Source organism: Lepisma saccharinum, chromosome 16, assembly GCF_977018435.1.
Source record: "Lepisma saccharinum chromosome 16, izLepSacc3.1, whole genome shotgun sequence".
Classification (NCBI taxonomy): Eukaryota; Metazoa; Arthropoda; class Insecta; order Zygentoma; family Lepismatidae; genus Lepisma; species Lepisma saccharinum.
The window spans coordinates 64836016-64859159 of NC_139244.1; the positions used below are offsets into that span (position 1 = coordinate 64836016).

The 23144-nt window shown below is 40.4% G+C and overlaps 2 protein-coding genes across 5 annotated transcripts in view; both read right to left on the reverse strand.

The window, feature by feature from the left end:
* The window catches only part of LOC146000511 (neurobeachin-like protein 1), a 723922-nt gene that overhangs the window by 244345 nt on the left and 456433 nt on the right, over window positions 1–23144 (reverse strand). The window lies entirely within an intron of this gene.
* Window positions 16202–18663, reverse strand: LOC146000518 (larval cuticle protein A3A-like). The gene is made up of 2 exons (XM_083138259.1): window positions 18608–18663; window positions 16202–16811 (listed from the first exon to the last, which is right to left on the reverse strand). The coding sequence occupies exons 1-2, from the start codon at window positions 18617–18619 to the stop codon at window positions 16269–16271; spliced, it is 555 nt and encodes a 184-aa protein (XP_082994385.1). The 5' UTR covers window positions 18620–18663; the 3' UTR covers window positions 16202–16268.

Consider the following 23144-nt stretch of genomic DNA (forward strand, 5'->3'; position numbering starts at 1 on the left):
ATAACCCGGGAGTCCACCCTGAAGCTCAATTCTGGCTACGGGCATGCTTCTAAAACGCACGGTCGTTAAAATAGGCGCCTGGGCAGAATTGCGCTGGTGCCACATATGGGAAAAGCAAAGCGACAGCGGGACAAAAGTCGCTGGATCACGCGCACTGTATGGAAACGTCAAACGGGCTATGTTGCCTAGTTCGAGCGTCAGACCGACCTCTCACAGGGGCACTTTTGCGTCATCGCTGATCTTTCGAGCAATCACTGTCAGTGTCAGTTTGCATCACGTGGATTACAAAGACCGTCAGGGTCAGTTTGCATCACATGGATTACAAAGACTGTCAGTGTCAGTTTGAATCACAGACCAACTCTACAACGACATCTTTCATTGTCTTAAACCTCCGAACACACGGGGTTGTGCTCCGACGTGGCAGCAGGGCGAACTTCTGCCACCCGCCCAATTCCATGGCCGTGCGTTTAGTCTCGGTCAGGGCATTAACGTTCTATTGCATTCTGTTGTGCGCGGTTTGGGTGGGAGGAAGAGTGTGAAGAGCATGCGTTCCCTAGTTGAAGATTAATTTCTCTATGAACCTCGAGTGTGTTTGTTCATGTTCGTGTAGGAAATTAGATTCACTTTGGATCATATATGATTATTCTAAAAACAATAATCCTAAGACTACCTAAAGTAACGAACAACTAACTTAGTAAAGAGTTTCTCGTGTGAACACCAAATACAGACATAATTTCTTAAGAAAATATTTGGCACGCCAATGCCACGATCGATGGATACAAGAACCATAACTTTTCTTAAGTCAGAAGATGAAATTTCCCAAATAAGGCCAAATCACACGGAACTGGATTTCCAGTAGGCATGCCCTTGTTGGCGCTGGACTAGCTACCTGGAAGGAAATAATGGCTGCCAGGCTTGCTGCTGGACTGGTTTTGACGACTAGACCGGGTCAAATTGCAACTGCTTTCTCTGCATTCTGTGCGATAGTATGGTCATGTGAAAGTTATCTGTGAGTTTGGCAAGGGAAAGTCTGTGGTTTCGTTCGCATCTCGATGAAAGAAAGAGTAACAGATATGATGTGCATTCGAGTTCATTAATATTTAGGAATACATCCAAAGGGATGAGATTTGTACACAAAAAAAAGTGATTGGTTGATAATGAAAATTTTTATTAATACAGTGGAGCCATAGGCAAAAGAACCTACGCAGACTCGAGACTCCTGTGCATCGTACTCCCGCTGGAGGGAGGGGCAGAGTGGAGCACGCTTCCTTGTCCACAGTTGAACCGATGGAGGGAGGTGCACGGAGGCTTTTGGACGAAAGTTCATTCCCTGTTTGACACAATTGACCAATATTTTTAATGAATGAATCCCGCGAATTTCATGTTTGGATATATACACCCGACTTCAATAAAAAGATTGTTGAGTACACATTGATTAACATATTTTCTTTTCGGCCAATTTCTAGCCAATACTTTTCTCTTAATATGTAAAAGTAAAGTTCCCCGTGCATATAGCACGGTGCCATGAAGACACATTTAGGGGATGTGGGGATAGGGCCCCACACATTCTCGATCTCGGCAACTTTTGGAGGTGTGTGATCAGCACCACGCTCCGGCGACTTTTACCTCTCAAGGGTTACTGCTTGGTACAAATTGATTTGAGGCTTGGTGCTTTATGAAGCGACAAGGCCGGAAACAATCCGACCTTAGATCACCTACGCCGGGAATCGAACCCGGGTCTCCCGCGTAGCAATCAGATGTCATACCGACTAGACCACAGCGGCTTTTACCTTTAATTCTAGGCCTCCCCGATGGCGCAGTGGTAGCGTCGTCGCCTTGTAATCAAGAGGTCCCGGGTTCGATACCTGGTGGAGGCACATAGTGGTTCGGATCCCACTTTAAACTGTAGGTCCAGTCCCGATTAGCCTTACTGTGCATAAAGTGGATTTAAAACATCAAATCAACCAACTTTTATTCTAATTTTTAATAGCAGCCGTGGCTATTCTCCTACGACGTTCTGTCCTTAAGTGCTCTTCGCAATGTCTTGTGGGAAGAAAAATACACCAACAAGTACGGTAACAAGTATCGTGTGAGGCGAAAATTATAGGTGTTTTCTACTGTTACACAGCAGACCTACCAGGCAACAGAGGTGACGCCGAGAGTTACGACGTCGAGGGGAGGAACTACAACGCTCATCTCGTTCTACAGGCTGCTGAGTTTTTTTTTATCACGCTGGATTGGTCGCTTCCCCGCTCCCCACTTCCCTTGCCAGCATATAGAGCGCCCGCCGTAAGAGCGGAAAAGGGCCTTAGCAGATGAGCCCGTAGCACACAACTATACTGCTTTCATTTCTAATTGGCGGGTGGGAAACAACGAATCAGCGATCGGTTGAATTCTATTCGAATGACATCAGGCATTTTCGAGTCACAAGACACTGAAAGTTGCTGGCAACACGAAACAAATGAGCGTCGGATGCACGGCATGTTGCCAAACGCACTGTAAAACGGGATGGGGGTTGGGGATGGTTGACCAGCGCTGTTACCGGATAAAAAGTGTACAATAGTACACAAAGCACGGAAAATTAACACTAAAAACACCCTAAAATTTTACAAAGAAGCTAATAAAAAAACAACTGGCAAAAACAGACGTACGCTTGGCAACGTCGTAATGGGAGAGCGATGTTGCCCCTACAGCTTTTGCTTCACAACTGAGGAGGTTGACACTCATCTGGCCACACAACCCCGAAGACGAATGGTGGGTCAGGCGCCAGTTTGGTCCGCGATCAATACAGTCTAAGTCCAACTGGAAAATCCAGCTCGTGTGAGCCTGCTTTGTGAGGCAACTTCCTGCGTGCCACTGGAGAGAGTGATCGAAAAGGCAGTCAACAGACGGGATCGACGTGCTACAAAGGAAATCAATCCTTCCATGTCAAGGGAACCTACGTTGAGAGACGCACGCACCCACCTGATTACCTAACTCCGAGCCACGCCCTGTTGAGGTCACGTTGTGCGTATCGCCAAGTTCACAAGTAGGTGCCCCCCTCTTTCACTCTCCGGCACGATCAGCTCCTCGAAATGCTTATCAAGGACGTTGTTAAAGGTGAAGAACGGTCAAACAGAGGAAGGAGCTGATTCAACCAGATTTGCTGTTTAACGAGGGGTCCACTAATCGCACACGAACCAGACACCTTTTTGGTCAAGCACGCCCTTTAGTCCAGGACCTGGCTATGGTTCTGTAGGAAAGTTTGAGTATAGAGAATTTCTTTTCACCAATGCTTAGTGGGTTCCTAAGGAAGAATTTTTGACTTGGGTGGACACCCGCCACCTGGTACATTTTCCCGTCATCAAAGATTGCGGCCATTCGATCACAAAATTACTCATATCTCTGCTAATACTCGACCAATTTTGATGGAAATTGAGTCAGTATGTTCTAATTTCTATTTAGAAGATGAATGAAGATGGTTTGAATCGCGTTTTGTCTTTTGTTTATTGTTTCTCTTATTTTCTTAAGCATAAAAGCTCCATAGATACTTTCACTTAATATATATTGCAATAAATTCAATATCACTGTCGAATTTGTTTTTAAGTCCACTTTATGCACAGAAAGGCTCATCGGGACTGAACCTAAAGTTTAATTGGGATCAGAACCACTATTTAGCTCCACTGGGTATCGAACTCGGGATCCCTTGATCAAAAACGTTGACGATTTGGTTTATTTATTTTCTGTCACTTTTAATTAATCACGAAGATGAACGAGGATTTGTTGAAATTGATGAAGGGACACTCACAAAGAATACTCATGCCCAGGCCTGGATTCGAATCCGGGACCCATAGTTTTGTAGCGACGACTTTACCACTGTATCAATAATCATAATGCAATGATACCATGGATAAAGTGGTTTTATACTACCATTAAAGTTAATATTTAGCAAGAGTGATTATATTGCAATTTCAGATTTTATCTAATATGGGTATCTACAAGCTGATCATCCCCTGACAGTGCCACACCTACAAAAGAACAATACAACAGGTTAATGCATGTTCCCTACAAATGCATGAAGATCTAGCACATTTTTAACAATTATACGCCCTAACTAAGTAATCGGAACATTTATTTAAGTTATTTTCTGGAACATCACCATCTTCTAACCATATTCTATCAGTTGACAACCAAATCCACAAGGTTCTATGAGAACAACCACGTCATCTCAATACAGTGTTGCAATATGATCTCAGCAAATGTTCCCTTGCACTTCTGCTTGTATGTGGCAAATCTTCAATGCATGTATTCTTAACATGACGAAACCGCCACAACATGAATTCCGTCTAAATATTTGCAAAAGGATTATTTTCTACAAATCTGAGAGTTTTATTCTGTCTCCTCCCAGACAGGTGATACTCCAAAAGGATACCCCACATGCCCCCCTTCCCATTTAAAGAAATGAAGTTGGATCCAAGATGGCGGACGTTGTCATGACATGCACCAAAAGGTTTCCCCCTAGGCCTAACATATTATTATTACCATGACTAATTGCTGCAATCTACACTCCCTTTTATTTTATAAGGGATGGTCAGGGACTTTGACTCACCCTGTATAGTGTAAGATGGGCTGAACACGACGTGCAGGGGAATCTAATGACAAATCAATTATTTTAAAAAAAGTATGTGTTGCTATATATTTGCGTGTGATGAATTTTCATTGTAACTCCAGAGTGCAATATTTCTACTGCTTTCTGAGCATTCACATATCCCGGGACTATTACTATTAATCTCATTGCATTTCGCGTGGGTTGTAATCATTAACCTCCAATGGAGATGAAAATTAGGAAAAATCATCTGCCATTATGAAGCATTAAGTAGCATCTTGATCAAGTAGCATCTTGAGTATGAATTAAATGTTGTTTCTTGTCTTGAATTGCACGAAAACCGTAAAATGACCAATGGTAAATAAATTTAATATTGGGTTATTTTATATTTTTCAAAGATCCTTTGCACAAAAACATTTTTATAATTGCCTTTTTAATTTTTTTATAAAATATGCACCCAAATAAAAAAAAGTATATTCACTTTCCAAGTATCGATATTAATCGATAGTTCCTCACTGTTGGAGTGAGATGTTTTCCTCCACCACATTGTTCTGTTTGTGGATTGTTTTTTTAAGGGAGAAGAAAGTATTCACATACGTCAATGGGAAAACACTCTGATAGATAATTATTGGAGATAGATTCAATTAACATTTCTGTGACGGATGTTACAGGTATAAAAGCTATGTGAAATATTTATTTGGTTTTGTTTAAAATCTACTTTTTCGTTTGATAGAAAGTTAGTAAATAGCTTGGTGTATCAGGTTCGAGGGCGAGGCTGGAAGGCTGTGCGAAGCTATATAATAAGTGCGTAGGTTTGAAGAGGATTGTTTTCCATCCCAGGTCAAAAGGGTAATAAGGGGGCGGATCCCAGCTGATGGGTCCCGGTATCTGGTTTGGAACACATAGGTTTGGTAATTATATATGGGAGGCTGATATGACATTATTTTGGTATAGAAGGCCGAAGCAAATCATATGGCGGAGAAGATGGGTAGTTTTCACTTTAATTGGTTCCACAGATAGAAAAATATGTTTTAGTCAATATGCAATGTCAAGTTGGTCATTCAGCATTTACACAGTACTTAATATTCCGGACACACGTTAAGGCAAAGCATAGATTTAGTCAATGGTGTAAAAGTACATCAATGTGAACTTATGGTATTCTAAACCATTTTTAATTGCTGTTTAACTCAGTTAATCAGATCCTTTATTCACAACGATTTAACATCTGGGGACTAAATAAACCATTCCGGCATGATATAACCTTTATAACTATCGTTAAAACTTTTGACTTTCATTTTCCCATATCGAGTTTCCCATCAAACTAGGACTCAGTACGGCCTTAGTAAGTCATATGGCTTACTGACGCAATACGAGTCTACGCAGTGCAGAGCCCTGCTCCACTCCCCCCGCACGACTTACCAAGTCCAAAATTAAATAAGCAACGTTATTGTTTATCGTTGTATTATGTGAAGTTGATTTCCGCAAAACCTACAGATAAGCAGCAAATTGTGTTAACACAGCTTTGGGTTGACAGTGTCTGCGAAAATTCATGCGTACCACTTAATAATTAAAACACAAATAAAAATAATGATCAGGGACTGGATCTAACAACCTTTTTGGTATTCAATAAATAACATATTTAATATTATTCTTCACATTAATTTCTATGGCAGGACGGCTGTTTCTATACAAATTTAGTGATCTTAAGTAAAATACATAAATTAGATAATGAATACATGCTGTAATATCTACGTTATTATATCATCATTTAACTGCTTATGTAATAATAACAATATTAATTAACCTGTATTATTATTATTATTTAATACACACTAATCTTATTTACCTATTGATTATAAATATTATGAATAGTAGTATTAGTAGAAGAAGGAGAAGTAGTAATACTTCGGGCACTTGCCAAAATATAATTAAACTCTGTGCGAACTATCTCTGAAGCAAGGTCGCGCATAGCGGCAGAGAAGGGGGAGGACTCGAGTGGGCAGAGCGAAGCAGTACATGCTGCTCGGAGGCTGGTAACTGCAGTCAGCCTTCCCTCTCACGCAAATCCTTTCCTCTCACGTGTTCATTGGCAGAGCCGTCTCGCGTCACTACTTGCGCAGAGACTTGTCTACGTTCGCTTGCTCCAGAGATTATAGGAATTATCTTCCGCGCATAAAATCAAAGCCAACAACACTTTGTGTGCAATCATTGTTTCCGAATGAGTACAACGTCAGAACAAGGGAGGGACGCTGGTGAATTTCGGTAACAAGTTAAAAAGGAAAAAAGGCATTATGTTGCTACGAAACAAAAGAGCAAAGGAAAAACTATGCATGACAGAGAGGAAGGTCAGTGGAAGTGTACAATAGAAAAAGACTCCTACGGACAACACCAGCCAAGACACGTTCAAGGAAATTCCATTCAACCTAGTTGGTGTATCAGCACCAACAACACTTTTCATTCATCCACATAATTACTAGATCCGAAATTTTCAATGTCCTTTAAAGCCGCCGCGTCATTGCAACCGGCGTGCTGGAAGAAAGAACGCAGAATGTTTTTCTTGGTAATCGAGAAAGGCGTGGTCAAACAAGTTTCCTTTCACAATCCTTTCACTTTCGTCCAGCAAGCAAGGCCTGCACGTAACGGTTCTCCTCCCTGGCTTCTTCTCCGCAGCATTCCTGGCCGGCCGATAAGATCCTCTTGATAAGCTTCTTTGCTGTGACCTGGAATCCCAAGCAGCCACAAATTTTACTATCGAGGCGAGAACGCCAATTGCACAACTGTTGGCGCGTCACGGTCAGAACTTACGGATATCTTAATTTGCAAAGTTGCAGGGATCAAAAACAAACTAAGATCTGTGTGTTACCACGAAGAACCAGTTTGTACAAATTGTTCTCCTTAATTGGCGATTGTAAATTACACTGATCGTTCAAGAAACCACTTTCGTGTCCAGAAATACACTTTTCGCCACTTCTTTTGAGGCTGAATGTCTTCTTAATTCCGCCTCGACCAAACATTTTCCGTCCCGCACATACTTAGTTACGACAGTCAACATGATTCTAATGTCTCTTGGACAATGTCTCTTGTTATTTTGTTGAACGTGGCAGTGAATTTCTATAACTACTGAAAACCTGAAAATCGCAGATAAACAATATTATTTGCGGGTGCCCTTGCTGACAAGACTATTGTTGCATCCCTTGGTATTTTCCTGAAAAAGCTTAAAACTTCCCAACACTTCTACCTCTTGTTTTTTTTTTTAAATGTGGTGATAACATCCCCCCCCCCCAATAATTAATGCACCGTACACTTTATTTTTTAACATAGCGAGGACGAGGATGCATAATTATAGATGAAGCAGACGAAAGAGCAAATACAAAGGAACGGGGATATTCCAGCAGCAATCAAACCCAGAACCTTCATTGGTGGGATTTTGAGTTGATTGATTGAATTGTTGTTTTAAGTCCACTTTATACACAGATAGGCTAATCGGGACTGGATTTACAGTTTAAAGCGGGATCCGAACCACTATGTGCCTCCACCGGGTATCGAACCCTTGATTACAAGGCGACGACGCTACCATTGCGCCATCGGGGAGGCCAGGATTTTGAGTTGATCATTCGAGATAAGTAGACGGAGAAATTACACATTAACTCCAAACTTCTTTCACGAGAAATGACTCTGACTCCGTATGGGGATTTTTCTAATATTACTTTTTTTTTCCCGTGTATGGTTAATGGAAACGGTCAGGGTAAAACGAATTTTGGGATGCCACTACAACTCCGTTTAGTAAGTCTTGGCCTAGGTTTATCATCTACCATGGTGCCCCGAACTACAGCACAGAACATTTCGTGCGCCTTTCGCGAGGGTTGGCTCGCTCAGAACCGCCGTGTGTTGGGAATTATAGTATTGTATTTTGTTTACAGAAAGGCGCCTGCAAAAACACGAGGGCGAATTCGGTGGCGTGATGAACGAAATAACTTTTCTGCAAAAACGTCCTGACTTCTGGCATGGAAATTCCACACGCTGCTTCCACAGTACTGCAACATACGTTTTCATAGGAAGGAGAGAATTGACATTTTTTTTTCAGGGCGGTTCGAAATGAATTGACGCAATAAGATTGCACATTACTTAGTCACAAACACATTGTGTGCGTTTTCCATATTATCCTTAGTAAATTACATTTGAAGTAAAAACTAATTGCTTATCTGTGTTGCTATAACAAAAACTATCCCTTCCCGGAAAGTATTGATGGGAAATTTGCACTCTCTTTAAAATTCCTCATTATTATGCAATAACACTACATTTGGCTAAATGTAAAAGTTTTTGCTGCAATGTTTACTGAAAAGAGGGTGCACACAATTTCCAAATTCTGAAATATACTTAAAGATGTGGATTTCTCGAGAATCGAATCTAGGTTTTCCAGCTGTACACCAAGTCAGCGGAGTCGAAAAGACCCTTAGAAGAAACGGTCCGCTGGAAGCAACAAGTAAGCCTAACAATATATAGGAGAAAATGAAAAGAGAGAGAAAAAAAAAATACAACAATTGTTACTAAACAAAATTGGATTGCAGAGAAAGATAAGCGGTACAGTTCGGAAGTCTCACCGAATAATAATTACATTATTGTTAGGATTTTATAATTCATGCAGTGACAAGTGCCACAGGGTAGCAAATCAATACTACCTTAAAATAATTTTAGGTTATAGTACAATTCAAAGTAGTCGTTACTTTTCATTGTTTATTACAGGGGTAACGGGACTTTGTGCCCAACCTGTAGATAAATAAATGCTCTTTAGAAGTGTACATTAAGTTAGACTGCCTCATAAATATATGACACCTAATTTGCGCACCCGCTCTTTTCTGGTGAAGTCACCGAGCTCATTGTGCTGTATGTGAAAGCCTGGTTGAGTGTTTTGCTTTGCAATAGACGTGCCCGCGGACATATGTGTCTCCAGTTATTCCTACCATAGAGAGAGTTGACCTGAAAGGACGAAAAAGATAAGGAACGTTTTTTTTTTTTTTGTCTCAATAGGACGGTGACACCTTTAGTAGAGTTACGCCCGCTTTAGACGGAAGTATTACCTTTAACATTTTTGCTACCATAAATGCATTCAAAAATCTTATACCAGACAATATTTTACACGGAAGCATACCATGTAACATTTCGGTTAGCTTTTGCGATTACAATGTATAATACAGCACGAAAGGCACGTTGAGTTACACCATCTATAGTGATTGCACGGTGTTTACAACTGAAACAACTAAAACATTCCTTCATACGTGTACGTTATAAAGTATGTAAATAAGCAGCGCCATTCCTTTGTACCTGAAACATTTTTATAGGAAACTTTATTCCTCTCGGTTGAATAGTTATCGGCTATTAAAAATGTGAAGTGATACTATGTTTACATCTCACTGGGCCACCATTGCATCTGCACACGTGACCTACAGCTCGCTTCTGATTGTTTACGCTACGAAAAATGCTACGGATATAGGACCAATTCTATCCTTGAGAGTGTATCGGTTAGTTCATCGAACTCTCCAGCCTAACTATTACCTATTTTGGGGGGGAGCAGGGAAAGGTTTTTTTAAGTCCTTGCCTTGACTCATTTCACCCAACAGGTCGATAGGTGAATTACCTTCTCTATCTGACAGCCTCATGGCTTGCTCCGGGCACGTGACTAAGCGTCATCAACTGGAGGCGAGATAGCCGCCATGTTTGATTTGCTTCTTCGGAATCAATGTTGGATCTTTTTAGTGAATATGGAGTTGTAATGCAAATTTAAGAACTGTAATCGAGTTTACATGACATATAAATATGCTTAAATGTGCAAAAGGTATGGTGTATAACTGTTGTGTGCTCAATTGCAGAGGCAATTATGATGAAAAAAGTAAGAGTAACGTTCACATTTCTTCAAGATATTGCTGAAAATGAGAAATGTTTAGGGCAATTTCATGTGATTTGGTCCCTACGAAAAGGTACAAGTTAAGTAACAATGGTTTTATACTTATAAATAAATAAGAGTAATAGTTCATGCTCTAAACATTTCATGTGTCCGGAATAGGCATCTAACATACTCTTAAATGTGGTCATGTTTTATCTCTTGTGAACAATTTTTTTTTTAGAAATATCAAATAATTTAGCCTGAATTACAAACGTTGGTTAACGTTAAGATTATTACTTATGATTGCAAATTAATTTGTTTCAAGATTTAGTCAACGTTTAAAATATTACCTTCGTGTCTACCAAAGCAGTTTGTTACTGCAAATTTTATGCAAGCATTCGATAAAATATTCATATTATTTACACAAATTTTCAGTTTCAAAACATGCTTAATGAAAGAAAGCTATACAACCGGGCAAAGTTGATACATGTGTACATTTACATTCTTACTTTATCCCGCTCTATGCTTATTTATGCTAATCGGAGGCTAATGGAAGATATGTTGGTGTGATGTGTAACAAGAACTTCGATGAAATATCCGTGTGTAAAACTATCCACGAGTATATTACTTATGTTTCAAGTACAAATGTTTTCACACAGAAAGCATTTTGTTACCTAGCTATGTTAATGAACTACAAATGTATTAAATTTTATAAAACTGTTTCATATGAACTGCTTATTATTTTCTGTCTTTGTGAAGCTTCAATGTTCGTAACTTTGATTATTAAATCAGTGATAATGTTTATTGTTTCATTCATATTAACATTCTTCAAGATTTTTATTAGTGTAAAAACAGTGTAAGGAAATATTCCAAATGTTTATTTCCTAAGTGAACGCTAAGAATCGACAATGAAAAGATTCAATTTGTTTATTGCCTTTCGTTCAATAAAGTCAATAGGATCGAAATTACAATGTGACAAATGATTTAGGTTTAGTCTTTAACATTGCCCTTGTACCAATTTCTTTCGCTTTTGCTTAAAGGTTATTGAAATTAAGTTTTTGTATTGAGATTGTGTAGCTACACAGAATATCTGCATTATCTGGTTGATTAATTTTGGGTAAAGTTTAAAGACAATTTACTATGATTAGGTAACTTGAAAAGTTTACGGTCAACCTAACATGGGGGTTTTGATTTAATCAATTGATTTTACATTCAAAAGTTCATACAAAAGCAGTTACGAGTTTTACTGTAGCTGACAAATATTCCCGATAATATTTTTCGAAGATATACAATGTTTAAATTTTTCCGCCAGGAAGTTTCTAACGGTTTTCACTCTTTCTTTGTGCTATGGTACGAATTTTTGTGGTGGCCAGAGGGACTTCCTGAATGAAAATTTTGGTGGAAATATTCAATATTATACTTTTTTTTCTAACTATATTCATCGGGAGGGTAAATGTCAAAATTTAACTTCATAAAAGAAATAAATATACCTTAATTATTTACGGTAAAATTACGACAAGGGGTTTACAGTGTTAAGACGATCGCCTCCAGATGATGACGTCTTCACTGAGCGCTGTGGCCTGAACCTCAAGATGGTCTTGATAGGTGCCGGGGCTCGCCTCGAGTTCATACCTTCCTGGAGATGAGGCCTGCTCGAAAATATTTTATAAGTTCAATTCTATCCTTGAGAAATGCTATGAAATATGCTAAGGGAAATGCTTTCGTTTATTCTGATACATTACAGAAGTAACATTACTCGGATTACCTTCGACTAATCATTTTGGATTAAAATGGCAAACGCATTTAAACAATTCTGAAGAAATCTTCAAGTTTTTGAAAATTGACAAGTTTCCACCAAAGTAAGTAGGCAACTCGTGAGATTAAGTGTCATGCCAACTGCTTGGACTAGGTTCAAATCAACAACAACCATGAATAGGCACATGTATTTCCGCCACCACCTTTTGGAAACAAGCTTTCTCAGCTATACACGAAAATGTCGCATGCTTGGTCATGTAGCACGCCTTTATGACTTTATGTCAGGAGAGAAGAAAATTGCAGTTGTTAGGGGCTTACTGCGTATCCGCCCCGAACGAATGCAAATTGTAGAAAGTTTAGGAAAAGCTTCATTGATTCCATAAAACAGTAATTGTGTTCTGACTGTACAGATGAAATGTATTCGATTATCCGGGAGGTTATCACTTGTAACGTACTTGTAATGACAGTGAAAAACACTGGGTTAAATTGCAGTGCTTGGTATGTTTCAAAGAACTAGGGTTGCTCAAAGTAATTCCCCACATTTTTTTTTGTCATTCCTGAATTAAGAGAGCAAATGGAAGGGTAGTAATATTGAAGTTTAATGCCCATATGTGTGTGTAAGTATATGGTCGTCTGACAGATAGCGCAGCAGTAGTGGACAGTGAAAATGGCGTCTTTTGAGTGACACACATTACAATCAACGAGCTGTAATTGAGTTTTTAGTGGCGGAGAAAGAAAGTGTGGAAACATTCACAAACGGTTGTGTGCTGTGACTGGATGTTCTGTGGTCGATAGGAGCATCGTTGGACGCTGGGTGCTGAAAGTTAAGGCTTCAGGAAGTAGAGAAATGGAGCTGCATGATCGGACACTGTGACACGAGCTGATACAGTGTAACGGATGGATTTTTCAACAATCCTTTACAACGAAACATTTAGTAGAATACATTTATCTTTATTGAAATATTTGAGGTCATGGGTATTGATTTGGTGCCAATACTGGAAGTCTACTTTATTTTTACGCATATCAGCGTGCAACACTAAAGCATACAGTCTCTGTCTCTTTGCGAACCAGCATCATGAAAAAGGAATAAGTCCAATTCATTGGCCAAAGGCCAAGGTTGGAATAAGGAGAAGTGGCTAACCCATAAAAAGGTAAACAACTTCAAGGTTCTCTGAGAACAAGGAAAACATTGAACGTGTGATTTCCCAAATATGGATAATTGCTCTAGGACTAAATTTGGGAATTTGGTGATTACCCATCATGAGCAAATTGAGAGAATGGACTTATGTATAAAGAGCCACTGAGAGCGAAATGACTTTGGTAAACAAAGGGACAGGAAGACATTTTGCTAAATCCCCCTCCCCCCGTCCAAATATGGAACAGGATCCCAGTCCAGGAAAACAGCTACCCGACTCAGGACTGCGCCAGTCATACCTCTGGGCAAGGTAATGAACATATTTTCTTACTTAGACTAATCTTGGATAGTCTCCTACAGAGAACTTAGACTTAGATAGTTAGGGAAAGAACTTAAAAATATTATAAGTACGAGGGCGATTCAATAATTATTGTCCCCGGCATACTTAAAGTATATGAATTGCAATGCATGATGGGGATATTGTAGCCTAATGTCTTAGATGCCTATATGCAAAATTTCAGAACCGTAGGTGCTATAGTAAATTTGTTTTTCTCGTTTTAGGTGTGAGAGGTGGCACTTAGTTTGAAAAATGGGGAAAACCGAACAACGAGCTGTCATCAAGTACCTCCAGAAAAAGGGGCTAAGCCCACAGGAGATTCATGAGGACATGGTCAGTGTGTTGGGTGATGGGGCTCCTACCTACCAGGTGGTGAAAAACTGGTGCCGCGATTTCCGTTGCGGCAGGGAAAGCTGTCAACAGGCCCCTGGTGCTGGTCCTCCAACAACAGCATCCACCCCAGAAAACATTGATGCTGTGCATGACATGATTATGGCTGACAGAAGAATGACGGTGCAACAGTTAGCAGACATCATGCACATCTCTGTAGGCTCAGTGGAAACCATTGTGCATGAACACTTGGGATTCAGAAAGGTGTCAGCGCGATGGGTCCCCAAAATGTTATCCCGTGAACAACAGAAAGACAGAGTTCAATGTTCAAGGGCTGGTTTGGAGCTGATGGGGCCAAACCTGAAGCAGTTCTGTGATAGATTTGTGACAGTGGATGAGACATGGCTCCACCACTATGATCCCGAGTCCAAACGACAGAGTATGGAGTGGCGGCAGAGCAATTCACCTCCCCCCGCAAATTCAGGGTGCAAGCATCAGCACGCAAGGTTATGGCCACAATTTTTTGGAATGCGAAGGGTGTGCTCCTTATTGACTACCTGGTGGGACACACTGTTACTGGGGACTGTTATGCAGCCCTAATCCCTAAGTTACGTGAAGCAATCAAGGAGAAACGGCGTGGGATGTTGCGGCGAAAAGTGCTGTTTCACCACGATAATGCTCCAGCACACAGAAGCCATGTTACTGGTGCCGCAATCCATGCTGCTGGTTTCCATGTGTTGGAACACCCTCCCTACTCACCCGACCTCGCCCCTAGTGACTTTCATTTGTTCCCGAAGTTGAAGGAGCACCTCAAGGGGACACATTTTCCCTCAAATGCTGCTGTTATGGACGCTGCGGAAGAATGGCTCACGGCTCAGCCACAGACATTCTTTGAAGCTGGCATAGTGGCTTTACAGCATAGGTGAAAGAAGTGCATTACTGTGAAGGGGGACTTTGTGGAAAAATAATACTGCTTATATGTCAGGGACAATAATTATTGAACCAACCTCGTATAAGCTTTAGTAAAATAAATTGTAAGAAATATGAAGGAGTGTATAATATTTTCAAATCTCTAAAAATTTGAGCTACGCATCTCATGTAACGTCTCTAGCTCCCCAAGGGCGTTACAACAGGGAAGGAACTCATGTCCTTGTTTTGCACTGGCGTACGGCCGTAGACGTAGATGGAGATTATGTAGAAAAATAACATGTATAAAGGAAATATTCAGTTATACTGTGTCATTTTCCTACAGTTTGATTTAAGAGATTCCGAAAAAAAAAAATGTTGGACATTACTTTCTGAGGAACTCTCGTACATTCCACGGCTATTTTTGTACGCAATTTGTCAATCCTTACCTGGTCGCAGAAGATGGAAGTTATCATAGTTTTTGAGGGGGAAAACAGTAGTAGCTGTATTTAATTGATACACTGTCATGTGACAAAGTGTAGTTTGCGAATAGATGTTCTGCCGTGCAGTTCATAACCTTGGGTCTCTAGTGTGACACGTTTCTTTCATATTGCCATAATCTTCAACAAACGAAAACACATAATAAAGCACTTTGTTACATTGCAATGTGGGTTTGGTTCAATTGGCAACCTTGATATTGGTCCCTACAGACTAAACGTAGCCTACATTTCGAGACATACGCTGTTTTGAAACGCGCAGTACAGGAGACACGTTGGGGCCATGCGCATTCCACCGAGGTTCCCTCGAAGCAGTGAAAAGGTGAAAAACCTAGTGCAAGTTTATACAGGGGTGTCACTTATTGAACACCGTATTGAGCACGTCTACTGACGTCAGCGTGGATTGTCATCGTTATTAAGTTAGGCACCCAAGGTTTAGGACTCTTAGTATAACTATAAATACACTACGTTCTGCGGGGCTTGAACAAAGATGCATTATTTCTGCTAAGAGCCATAGACCTAACATGTCTAATCTAACAACGAGAACTTGAGTAGACGAAAGTGCACAATACGGTGTGCGATAAGAAATTTCAATATAAAAAGTGGGAACATTTACATCTCCAGAACATTCGTAAACAATGCTACAATACCAACTGGTATTTATTAAAGATGTGGTATATATGTTGAATATTGAAGGTTTGAAAAAAAACATGGGTTACACCAACAAATAAATCCATGTGCATGCTGTAAGCTTGGAGTGGAAAACCGACACAAATGCTTACTAATTTGTCTTTTTATTATAGCAAGTATTTACACATAAATTAGGATTTTCTTCTCCATTTTTAACCGTACAGAGGAGCGGCAACCTTGGCGACGGGGGCGGCGTAGGCGGCGACTGGGGCGTGGGCGACGACTGGGGCGTGGGCGTAGGCGGCGACTGGAGCGACGGCCTTGGCGACGACGGCTGGCTCACGGTGCACGACGGCGTTGAATCCGTTGACTGGGTCGGCGGTGTACTCGACGGTTCTGCGGGTGCCGTCGGGTTCAACCAGGCTGTAGCTGCCCTGGACGACGTCTCCGCTGCGGGTCTCCTGCTGTCCCTTGGAGTCTCCGGTGAGAGCGTCCTGGATGTCGTAGGCGTAGCTGTACTGAGGGTTGGGGTCGTAGTCGGTGTCGACGGCGACGGCTGGAGCGACGGCCTTGGCTACGGGGGCGGCGTAGGCGAGAGGGGCGGCGACTCGGGCCACGGGGGCAGCGTAGGCGAGAGGGGCAGCGACCCTAGCGATGGGAGCGGCGTAGGCTGGGGCGGCGGCGTAGGTGGCCACGGCGGGGGCGCCGATGACTCCAGCACGGGCGACGGCCACGAGGGCAGCGAAGAAGACGAGCTGAAATGGACCCCAAATTAAAAATCTGGCACAGGTGCGTTCGAACAAAACGACGCACAAAATCACATGCTAATTTCTTCTCTCAATATCCACTAAAACCAATTAGTTTTAATGTAACCATTTCCCATGCATCTACATCGCTATATAAGATAAGCACACATTGCAAAATTATAGTTTCAATTCTACTGACTACAATCATTAACTGAAGGTGAAGAATGAGGTATTCTAACATGTTACACCAAGAAATAAAATTGCAACATTTGCAGAGGGGGAAGTACTAAGAAATTTGATCTGTTGGTATATAACCTGTTGGCATATAACCTAAATGTCAGGTGCAAAATAATAAATTGAAGTTACGCCCTATGAATAACTGAACTGGTTGATTCAATTGTTGTTTTTAAGTCCACTTTATGCACAGAAAGGCTAATCGGGATTGGACCTACAGTTTAAGGTGGGGTCCGAACCACTGAGCAATGTGCCTCCAGCGGGAACCCTTGATTAGAAGGCGTACCACTACGCCATCGGGAAGGCATATGAATAAGAATTTAACACTAAATCTATGTAATTAGATGGCAATGAACGTTACATCCAAAACACATGACTCAAATAAATGCAAGTAAGACTTATCTATCTAAGAGGTTAAGTTGAAGTTTTGCTCTCATTAAAAAATGTTGTTGGTTCAAATCCCTATATGTCCCTACTGAAGAATAAACTGTACTCGATGTCACAAAAAATCGCCTGTCGGTTCTTTTGCTGGCTTGAAACTTACGACAGTGTATACATTTGCGTCGACAACCCTTCACTAAGCCACCATCGTTCCTTTCAAAACCGATGTGTATTGTCTATCGGAAAACAATGAGTTAACCTCGAAAGCGCAAAGGTTAAGGATTTTGTGAAATCTACGAATCGTATCGGAAAATATACACCTATTTCAATGTTAACACTCAGCATGCACTGTGATTTATATTCAAATGGGAAGGATAGGGGGAGGGGAGAGACAGGACTCCCAGTTCCCTATCAATTGACCTTTCGCCAAATATATTTGCGATATTTAGTATTGTATTATATGCGAGCGACGCTTCTATTCCAATCACTCTTATGTGCCAAATGGCCTGTTCTCTATATTCGCAGTTGGAATACAGTGATTGCTTAGGTTGAGATCTGGAATTCTGACTCACTGGCATCTTATGGAACATTAATTAAATCGTAAAAAGTATTCACGCTTGAAATAGAAGGAAAAATATTCAGTTTGTTAGTATGTTTGCAGCCTTAAACTGGTGTCTTCAAAAAATTGTGGGAAATTTTTTGGCAGCTTGCAGTTGCTGAGAGTCTAAACAAATTTCGACAGAAAACCCGGTAAGTTTCCAACACGAATGGTTAGTGTAAAAGGAAAAAAAATACTATAAAACCGACCTCCGTGGCGGAGTGGTTAGCACACTGCGTCTGGAGTCCCGGGTTCGAATCCCGTCCTGGGCATGAGTGTCTCTCAACAATTTCATCATATTATCACTCATCCTCGTCTTCGCGATTAGGCAAAAGTGGCAGAAAAGCGAAGTAAAATAAACCAAATCAATCAATCCACTATAAAAAGAATTGAGCAATGCTTGAATATGATCATCCTCAATGATAGGAACTGAAAATTCGACCCATGACACTGCTTGCAAAGTGATCGACTTCACCAGGACAGACTATACAGTACGACTTGACGTCCGAAACAGAGGCACGTAACGCTAGAAGCAACACACTTCGGTCACTGCACATTCTGCTATAGAATACAAAGGTGTACTGAAGCCTACCTTAAGTGCCATTGCACACTACGGTGTAGTCTACTAATGAATAAACTGTACCGTGGTTCTCCCGGCCGGCCTTTTTATAGCGACTCCGACCGAAGGAAAAAGTGACCTCCTTCCCCGCAGCGACGAAACGTCCTTGCAGAATCCTCCCAGCAGCCACTCGAGCTCTCGTGGGCGAGGCCCCTCCAGTTGCTGTCCGCGCGGGATGAATCATTTGGCAGCCACGTTCCTGCGAAAGCGGGACACTGCGGGTATCTACTCTACGTGTCTCAATCGACACCTATTTAATTAGTCAATTAAAAAGACTGAAAACAGTGTCCTTTCAAATAAGTATATTTGCCTACATTGATGGATCAAGAAATGTCGGGAATCCACAATATATTTTCACGAAACGATATAGGCATATTATAATTCTGATCATGGACATTAATAAGGCAACCAGAGCCAGCCCTGGGAAGGGTCAACTCGGGCACTATCCTGAGGCCCTGCGCTGGAGGAGGTCCCGCGCCAGATATAAAAAAAAATATATATATATGTAGGGATGTAGGGAGACCGGGGTGAGATAACCATGTTCTTATGTTTAAATTTCTGGAGCTCTTAAAAATTAAGATCTACTATTGATGAAATGCTATGAGCAATACACGTAGTTTCCTCGACCACTATGAATTGTTATAACACAATTCTCCTAAAACTTGTAAAGTTATTGCTTCTTTTTTCGATCGGGTGAGTTGAATATATGTGCGGAGTGAGTTGAAAATATGTGTAATTCTACCCCTCATCTGGTTTGAAACAAACAATATATTGCCTTAAAAATTACAGATTACAAAAATGTGTTCAAATGTACAGTATAACATGAAACGTAGATCAAAGGTGTTTACTGTATTTTTTACCCAGTGTTCATTTTTATTTTTATATCACAAATACAGAGATAATAAGACTGTTCTATAATCTTAATGTAATGTAATGTAAAGTATATTATTACAAATAATGTGTCTATATGCTAAGCTATTTTTGATGAAACAAATAATTGAAGAACTATTTTCTCAATAGGCCTACAATGTTGTCAACTCACTCCTTCCTTCCGATTGTCAACTCACCTCGATTGCCATGTTGGAATTTCTGCTCATCACGCTGGTAAACAATGCTGTTTAACAAAGTATCAGCATGTAGTATCGATGCAACTTACCATAGTCTTCTCGATAGCCTTACCATAAACAATGTGCTTACTTACTTTGAAAACGTATATAGAATTGAGAAAACTTACTTAGCAAGTAGGAAATTATGTTATCTGTTATACACTAGAAACTTCGTGAACAAGAAGCTCAACTTATTAGTTGTGTGTTGATCCTAGAGATGAAGCATATCCACAGTAACCTGCAAGATTGCAAACTCTCGTCGCATATTCACAGTAACCTGCGAGATTACAAACTCTCGTCTATTAGGAATAAAAAAAAAAACACTTTGTCAACTCACCCCGATCTCTCCTACAATATATTATGAGTTCATAGAATGCTAGTGCTTACAATTAAACAACGAAGCTAATTTTTCTTGACTTATGGATTGTTTTGGCACACTTAAAAATATCCAAAATTAGTGTAATCATATTATAAAGAAAGAAATACATAAAAAACGTTTTCAAATATTTCAATCCAAAATAGTTAATGTGCACTACTCGTTTAATTATAGAATGAAAGCATGAATTGAAAATATTAATTTACATGAAACAATATAAATTCACTACAGCTTAAAAATTAAATGAAAAAAAGAGTGATGATAGAGAATGTTATTAAGTATAATAAAAAATAGCCACTTTACTAAATAAAAATCATAGTCTTGATATTCTTCACGCCCAGTTTTGTAATTAAATATAGCGAATGTCGCAGCAGTAACACGTCGGCAATAAAAAGAAACACAAATTTAGAACTTTCATTAACCTGCCATAATTTTTTTTATTTCAACCTTCAATATGTTCTGCTTATTGCTTCTCTATTATAATACCAAATACAGGGTGGCGCACGAAATGTCATACCATTCAATCACCTCATAAAATTTTTAATATCATATATTGAATGTTCAAAACACGTATGCGGGTGAGTTGGTTCATGGAAAATCAGGTAGATGTCAGGAGAAGTCAGTATCGGACTCTATTTTGTTGCGAAACAACAGTTTGCTAGATGGCGGATAACGGCCGGTTGAGTGTCGAACAGAAGGTGAAAGTTGTAATGTTTTTTTGCAGAAACAAAGAGTTTGTTAGCGACACAAAGGCATTTTCGTGCACACTTTGGTACAAGATGGGCTCCCTGTAAACAGACCATTCGCAGATTGTGCCAACAATTAAAAACCACTGCCTCTGTGTTGGAGAATAATCGACGGCACCCGTCAAGTGTCCGAACACCTGAGAACATTGAAGCAGTTCGCGTGGCTTTGGCACGAAGTCCAAGCAAATCAACAAGAAGGGCGGCTGCTGAGTTACGAATATCTCGTAGGTCAATCCAAAGGATTCTCCACTCTGATCTTCACTTGTTCCCTCACAAAATGACAGTTGTCCAGAAACTAACGGCAGTGGACAAGGAACGAAGGCATCAGTTTGCTTCGTGGTTAGTGGAAGATCATGTTCTGCACAACACTTGGTTTACAGATGAGGCGTACTTTCATTTAAATGGTGTGGTAAATAAGCAAAATGTTCGATTCTGGGCAAGTGAACAGCCTCACAAACTGCATGAACGTGAGAATTATGGAGAAAAAGTGAGTGTGTGGGCAGCAATTTCAAGTCATGGAATCATTGGACCGTTTTTCTTTGACGACACAGTAAACAAAGTTCGATACAAGGAAATGTTGGAGAACTCATTTATTCCGCAGCTCTTGGCAACAGGTCTCCATTTACACACTCAGTGGTTCATGCAAGATGGAGCCCGCCCACATTCTGCAAACATTGTTCTTGATTTTCTGTATGAGATGTTTAATGTGCGTGTAATGTCTAATCGGTTTCCTGAACGTCACGAAGGTGGGAGATTGTGGCCCCCGCATAGCCCGGATATTAATCCTTGTGACTCTTTTTTGTGGGGTTTCTTGAAAGATATAGTTTTCGCAAGGAAGCCTGCAGATGTAGTGCAACTCAAGGCCTTTATTGTGCAGTTGTGCCGTGAAATTTCGGAGGGCTTGTGCCAGAGGGTTGTGACGAATGTAAAGGTTCGCTTGCAAGAGATAGTGAACCATAATGGTGGACACATTGAACACATTCTGCACTAAACAAACTTTCCATACTCTGATAATTCACTATGCATTAATTTTGTAATGTTTCGATAATAAATAAATGTGTAATAAACAAAACAAATGGTAAGACATTTCGTGCGCCACCCTGTATATCAATTAATTGCAATAATATTTATATAGAACACCTATACTTTAGTCTAAGGATTTTTTAAGACCTCTGAAAAATGTTGGATACAGACTAATATAACGTACATTGTATGCCCCAGGCCCAGGGACCATCTAAGGGCTGCCCTAAAGGAAACCACCAGTTTATGACAAAAGATAAAATATCTTCATTTCATAAAGTTTGAATAAACATGCACCACATCTATTTATATGCTGAGACAACCTTCAATGGGCTGGGGAGAGCGAGGAGGTCAGGGTGCTAAGGATAAATATTGCCGACAGGAAAAAAAGTTGGAAAAGTGTAAACGACGAAGCAAACTGTGGACGCATTGGCGAGATGAGAAAAAAAAAATATCGGTTCGCTCTGCTCGCAATGCAAACATTTATGTAGTAAAGAATTCAAGTCTAAACTTATTATTTAAAAACAATTATATATGATTTGTTAAATGCAATTTACGAATTACGGAATACTGACTAACCATGTGTAGAGCGGAGTCATTTTAAAAATAAATTGAAAGCGTCAGAGTCTGAAACAGGTGCTCAGCGTTTTGATGGAACTGTTATTAAAGTATTAACTATAGCTTCTTCTCAAGATATAGACAATATTTTCAATATTAAGTAATAATGTAATTTATAAAATAATAATTAGACGTATGATAATTTTTCAAATAATGTTTTAGTGAAAATTGTGTTATACATTGCGTTCGTTTTGGCTCTGGGCGGAGATAGTGCATGACATAGCGCAGATGCGAAATGGTGTTAGGACAAGCATAATGGACAGAACTACACGAGCCCCATAGAGCCCAGGCACCTGGCAAAATGCAGTCGAGGGGATACTATACTCGGGCCACGCTATCTCCCGGCCCCCATTCACAGAGCGGAAGTTATTTTGACAAAATATTGTTTCCCTGCTGGCAGCTTCGTGGAGGAGGGAATCTGGTTGCCAAAACAGGGGGCACCGGTAGGTCAAATTGACTGTTTGATCGCAAGTTTCTTGGTAGGTAAACGCAGCAACAGAGGGTTACTTGGCTTGGCCGAACTTTACGTGGAAGAAAGGTTAACATTTGTGTGTCTTAAGAAAGGGGCACCCCTTCCATGCCTTAAGAGAAAGTGAGAGAGAGAAGGGAAGAAAGAAAGAGAGCGAAAAACATTAACAGACGAA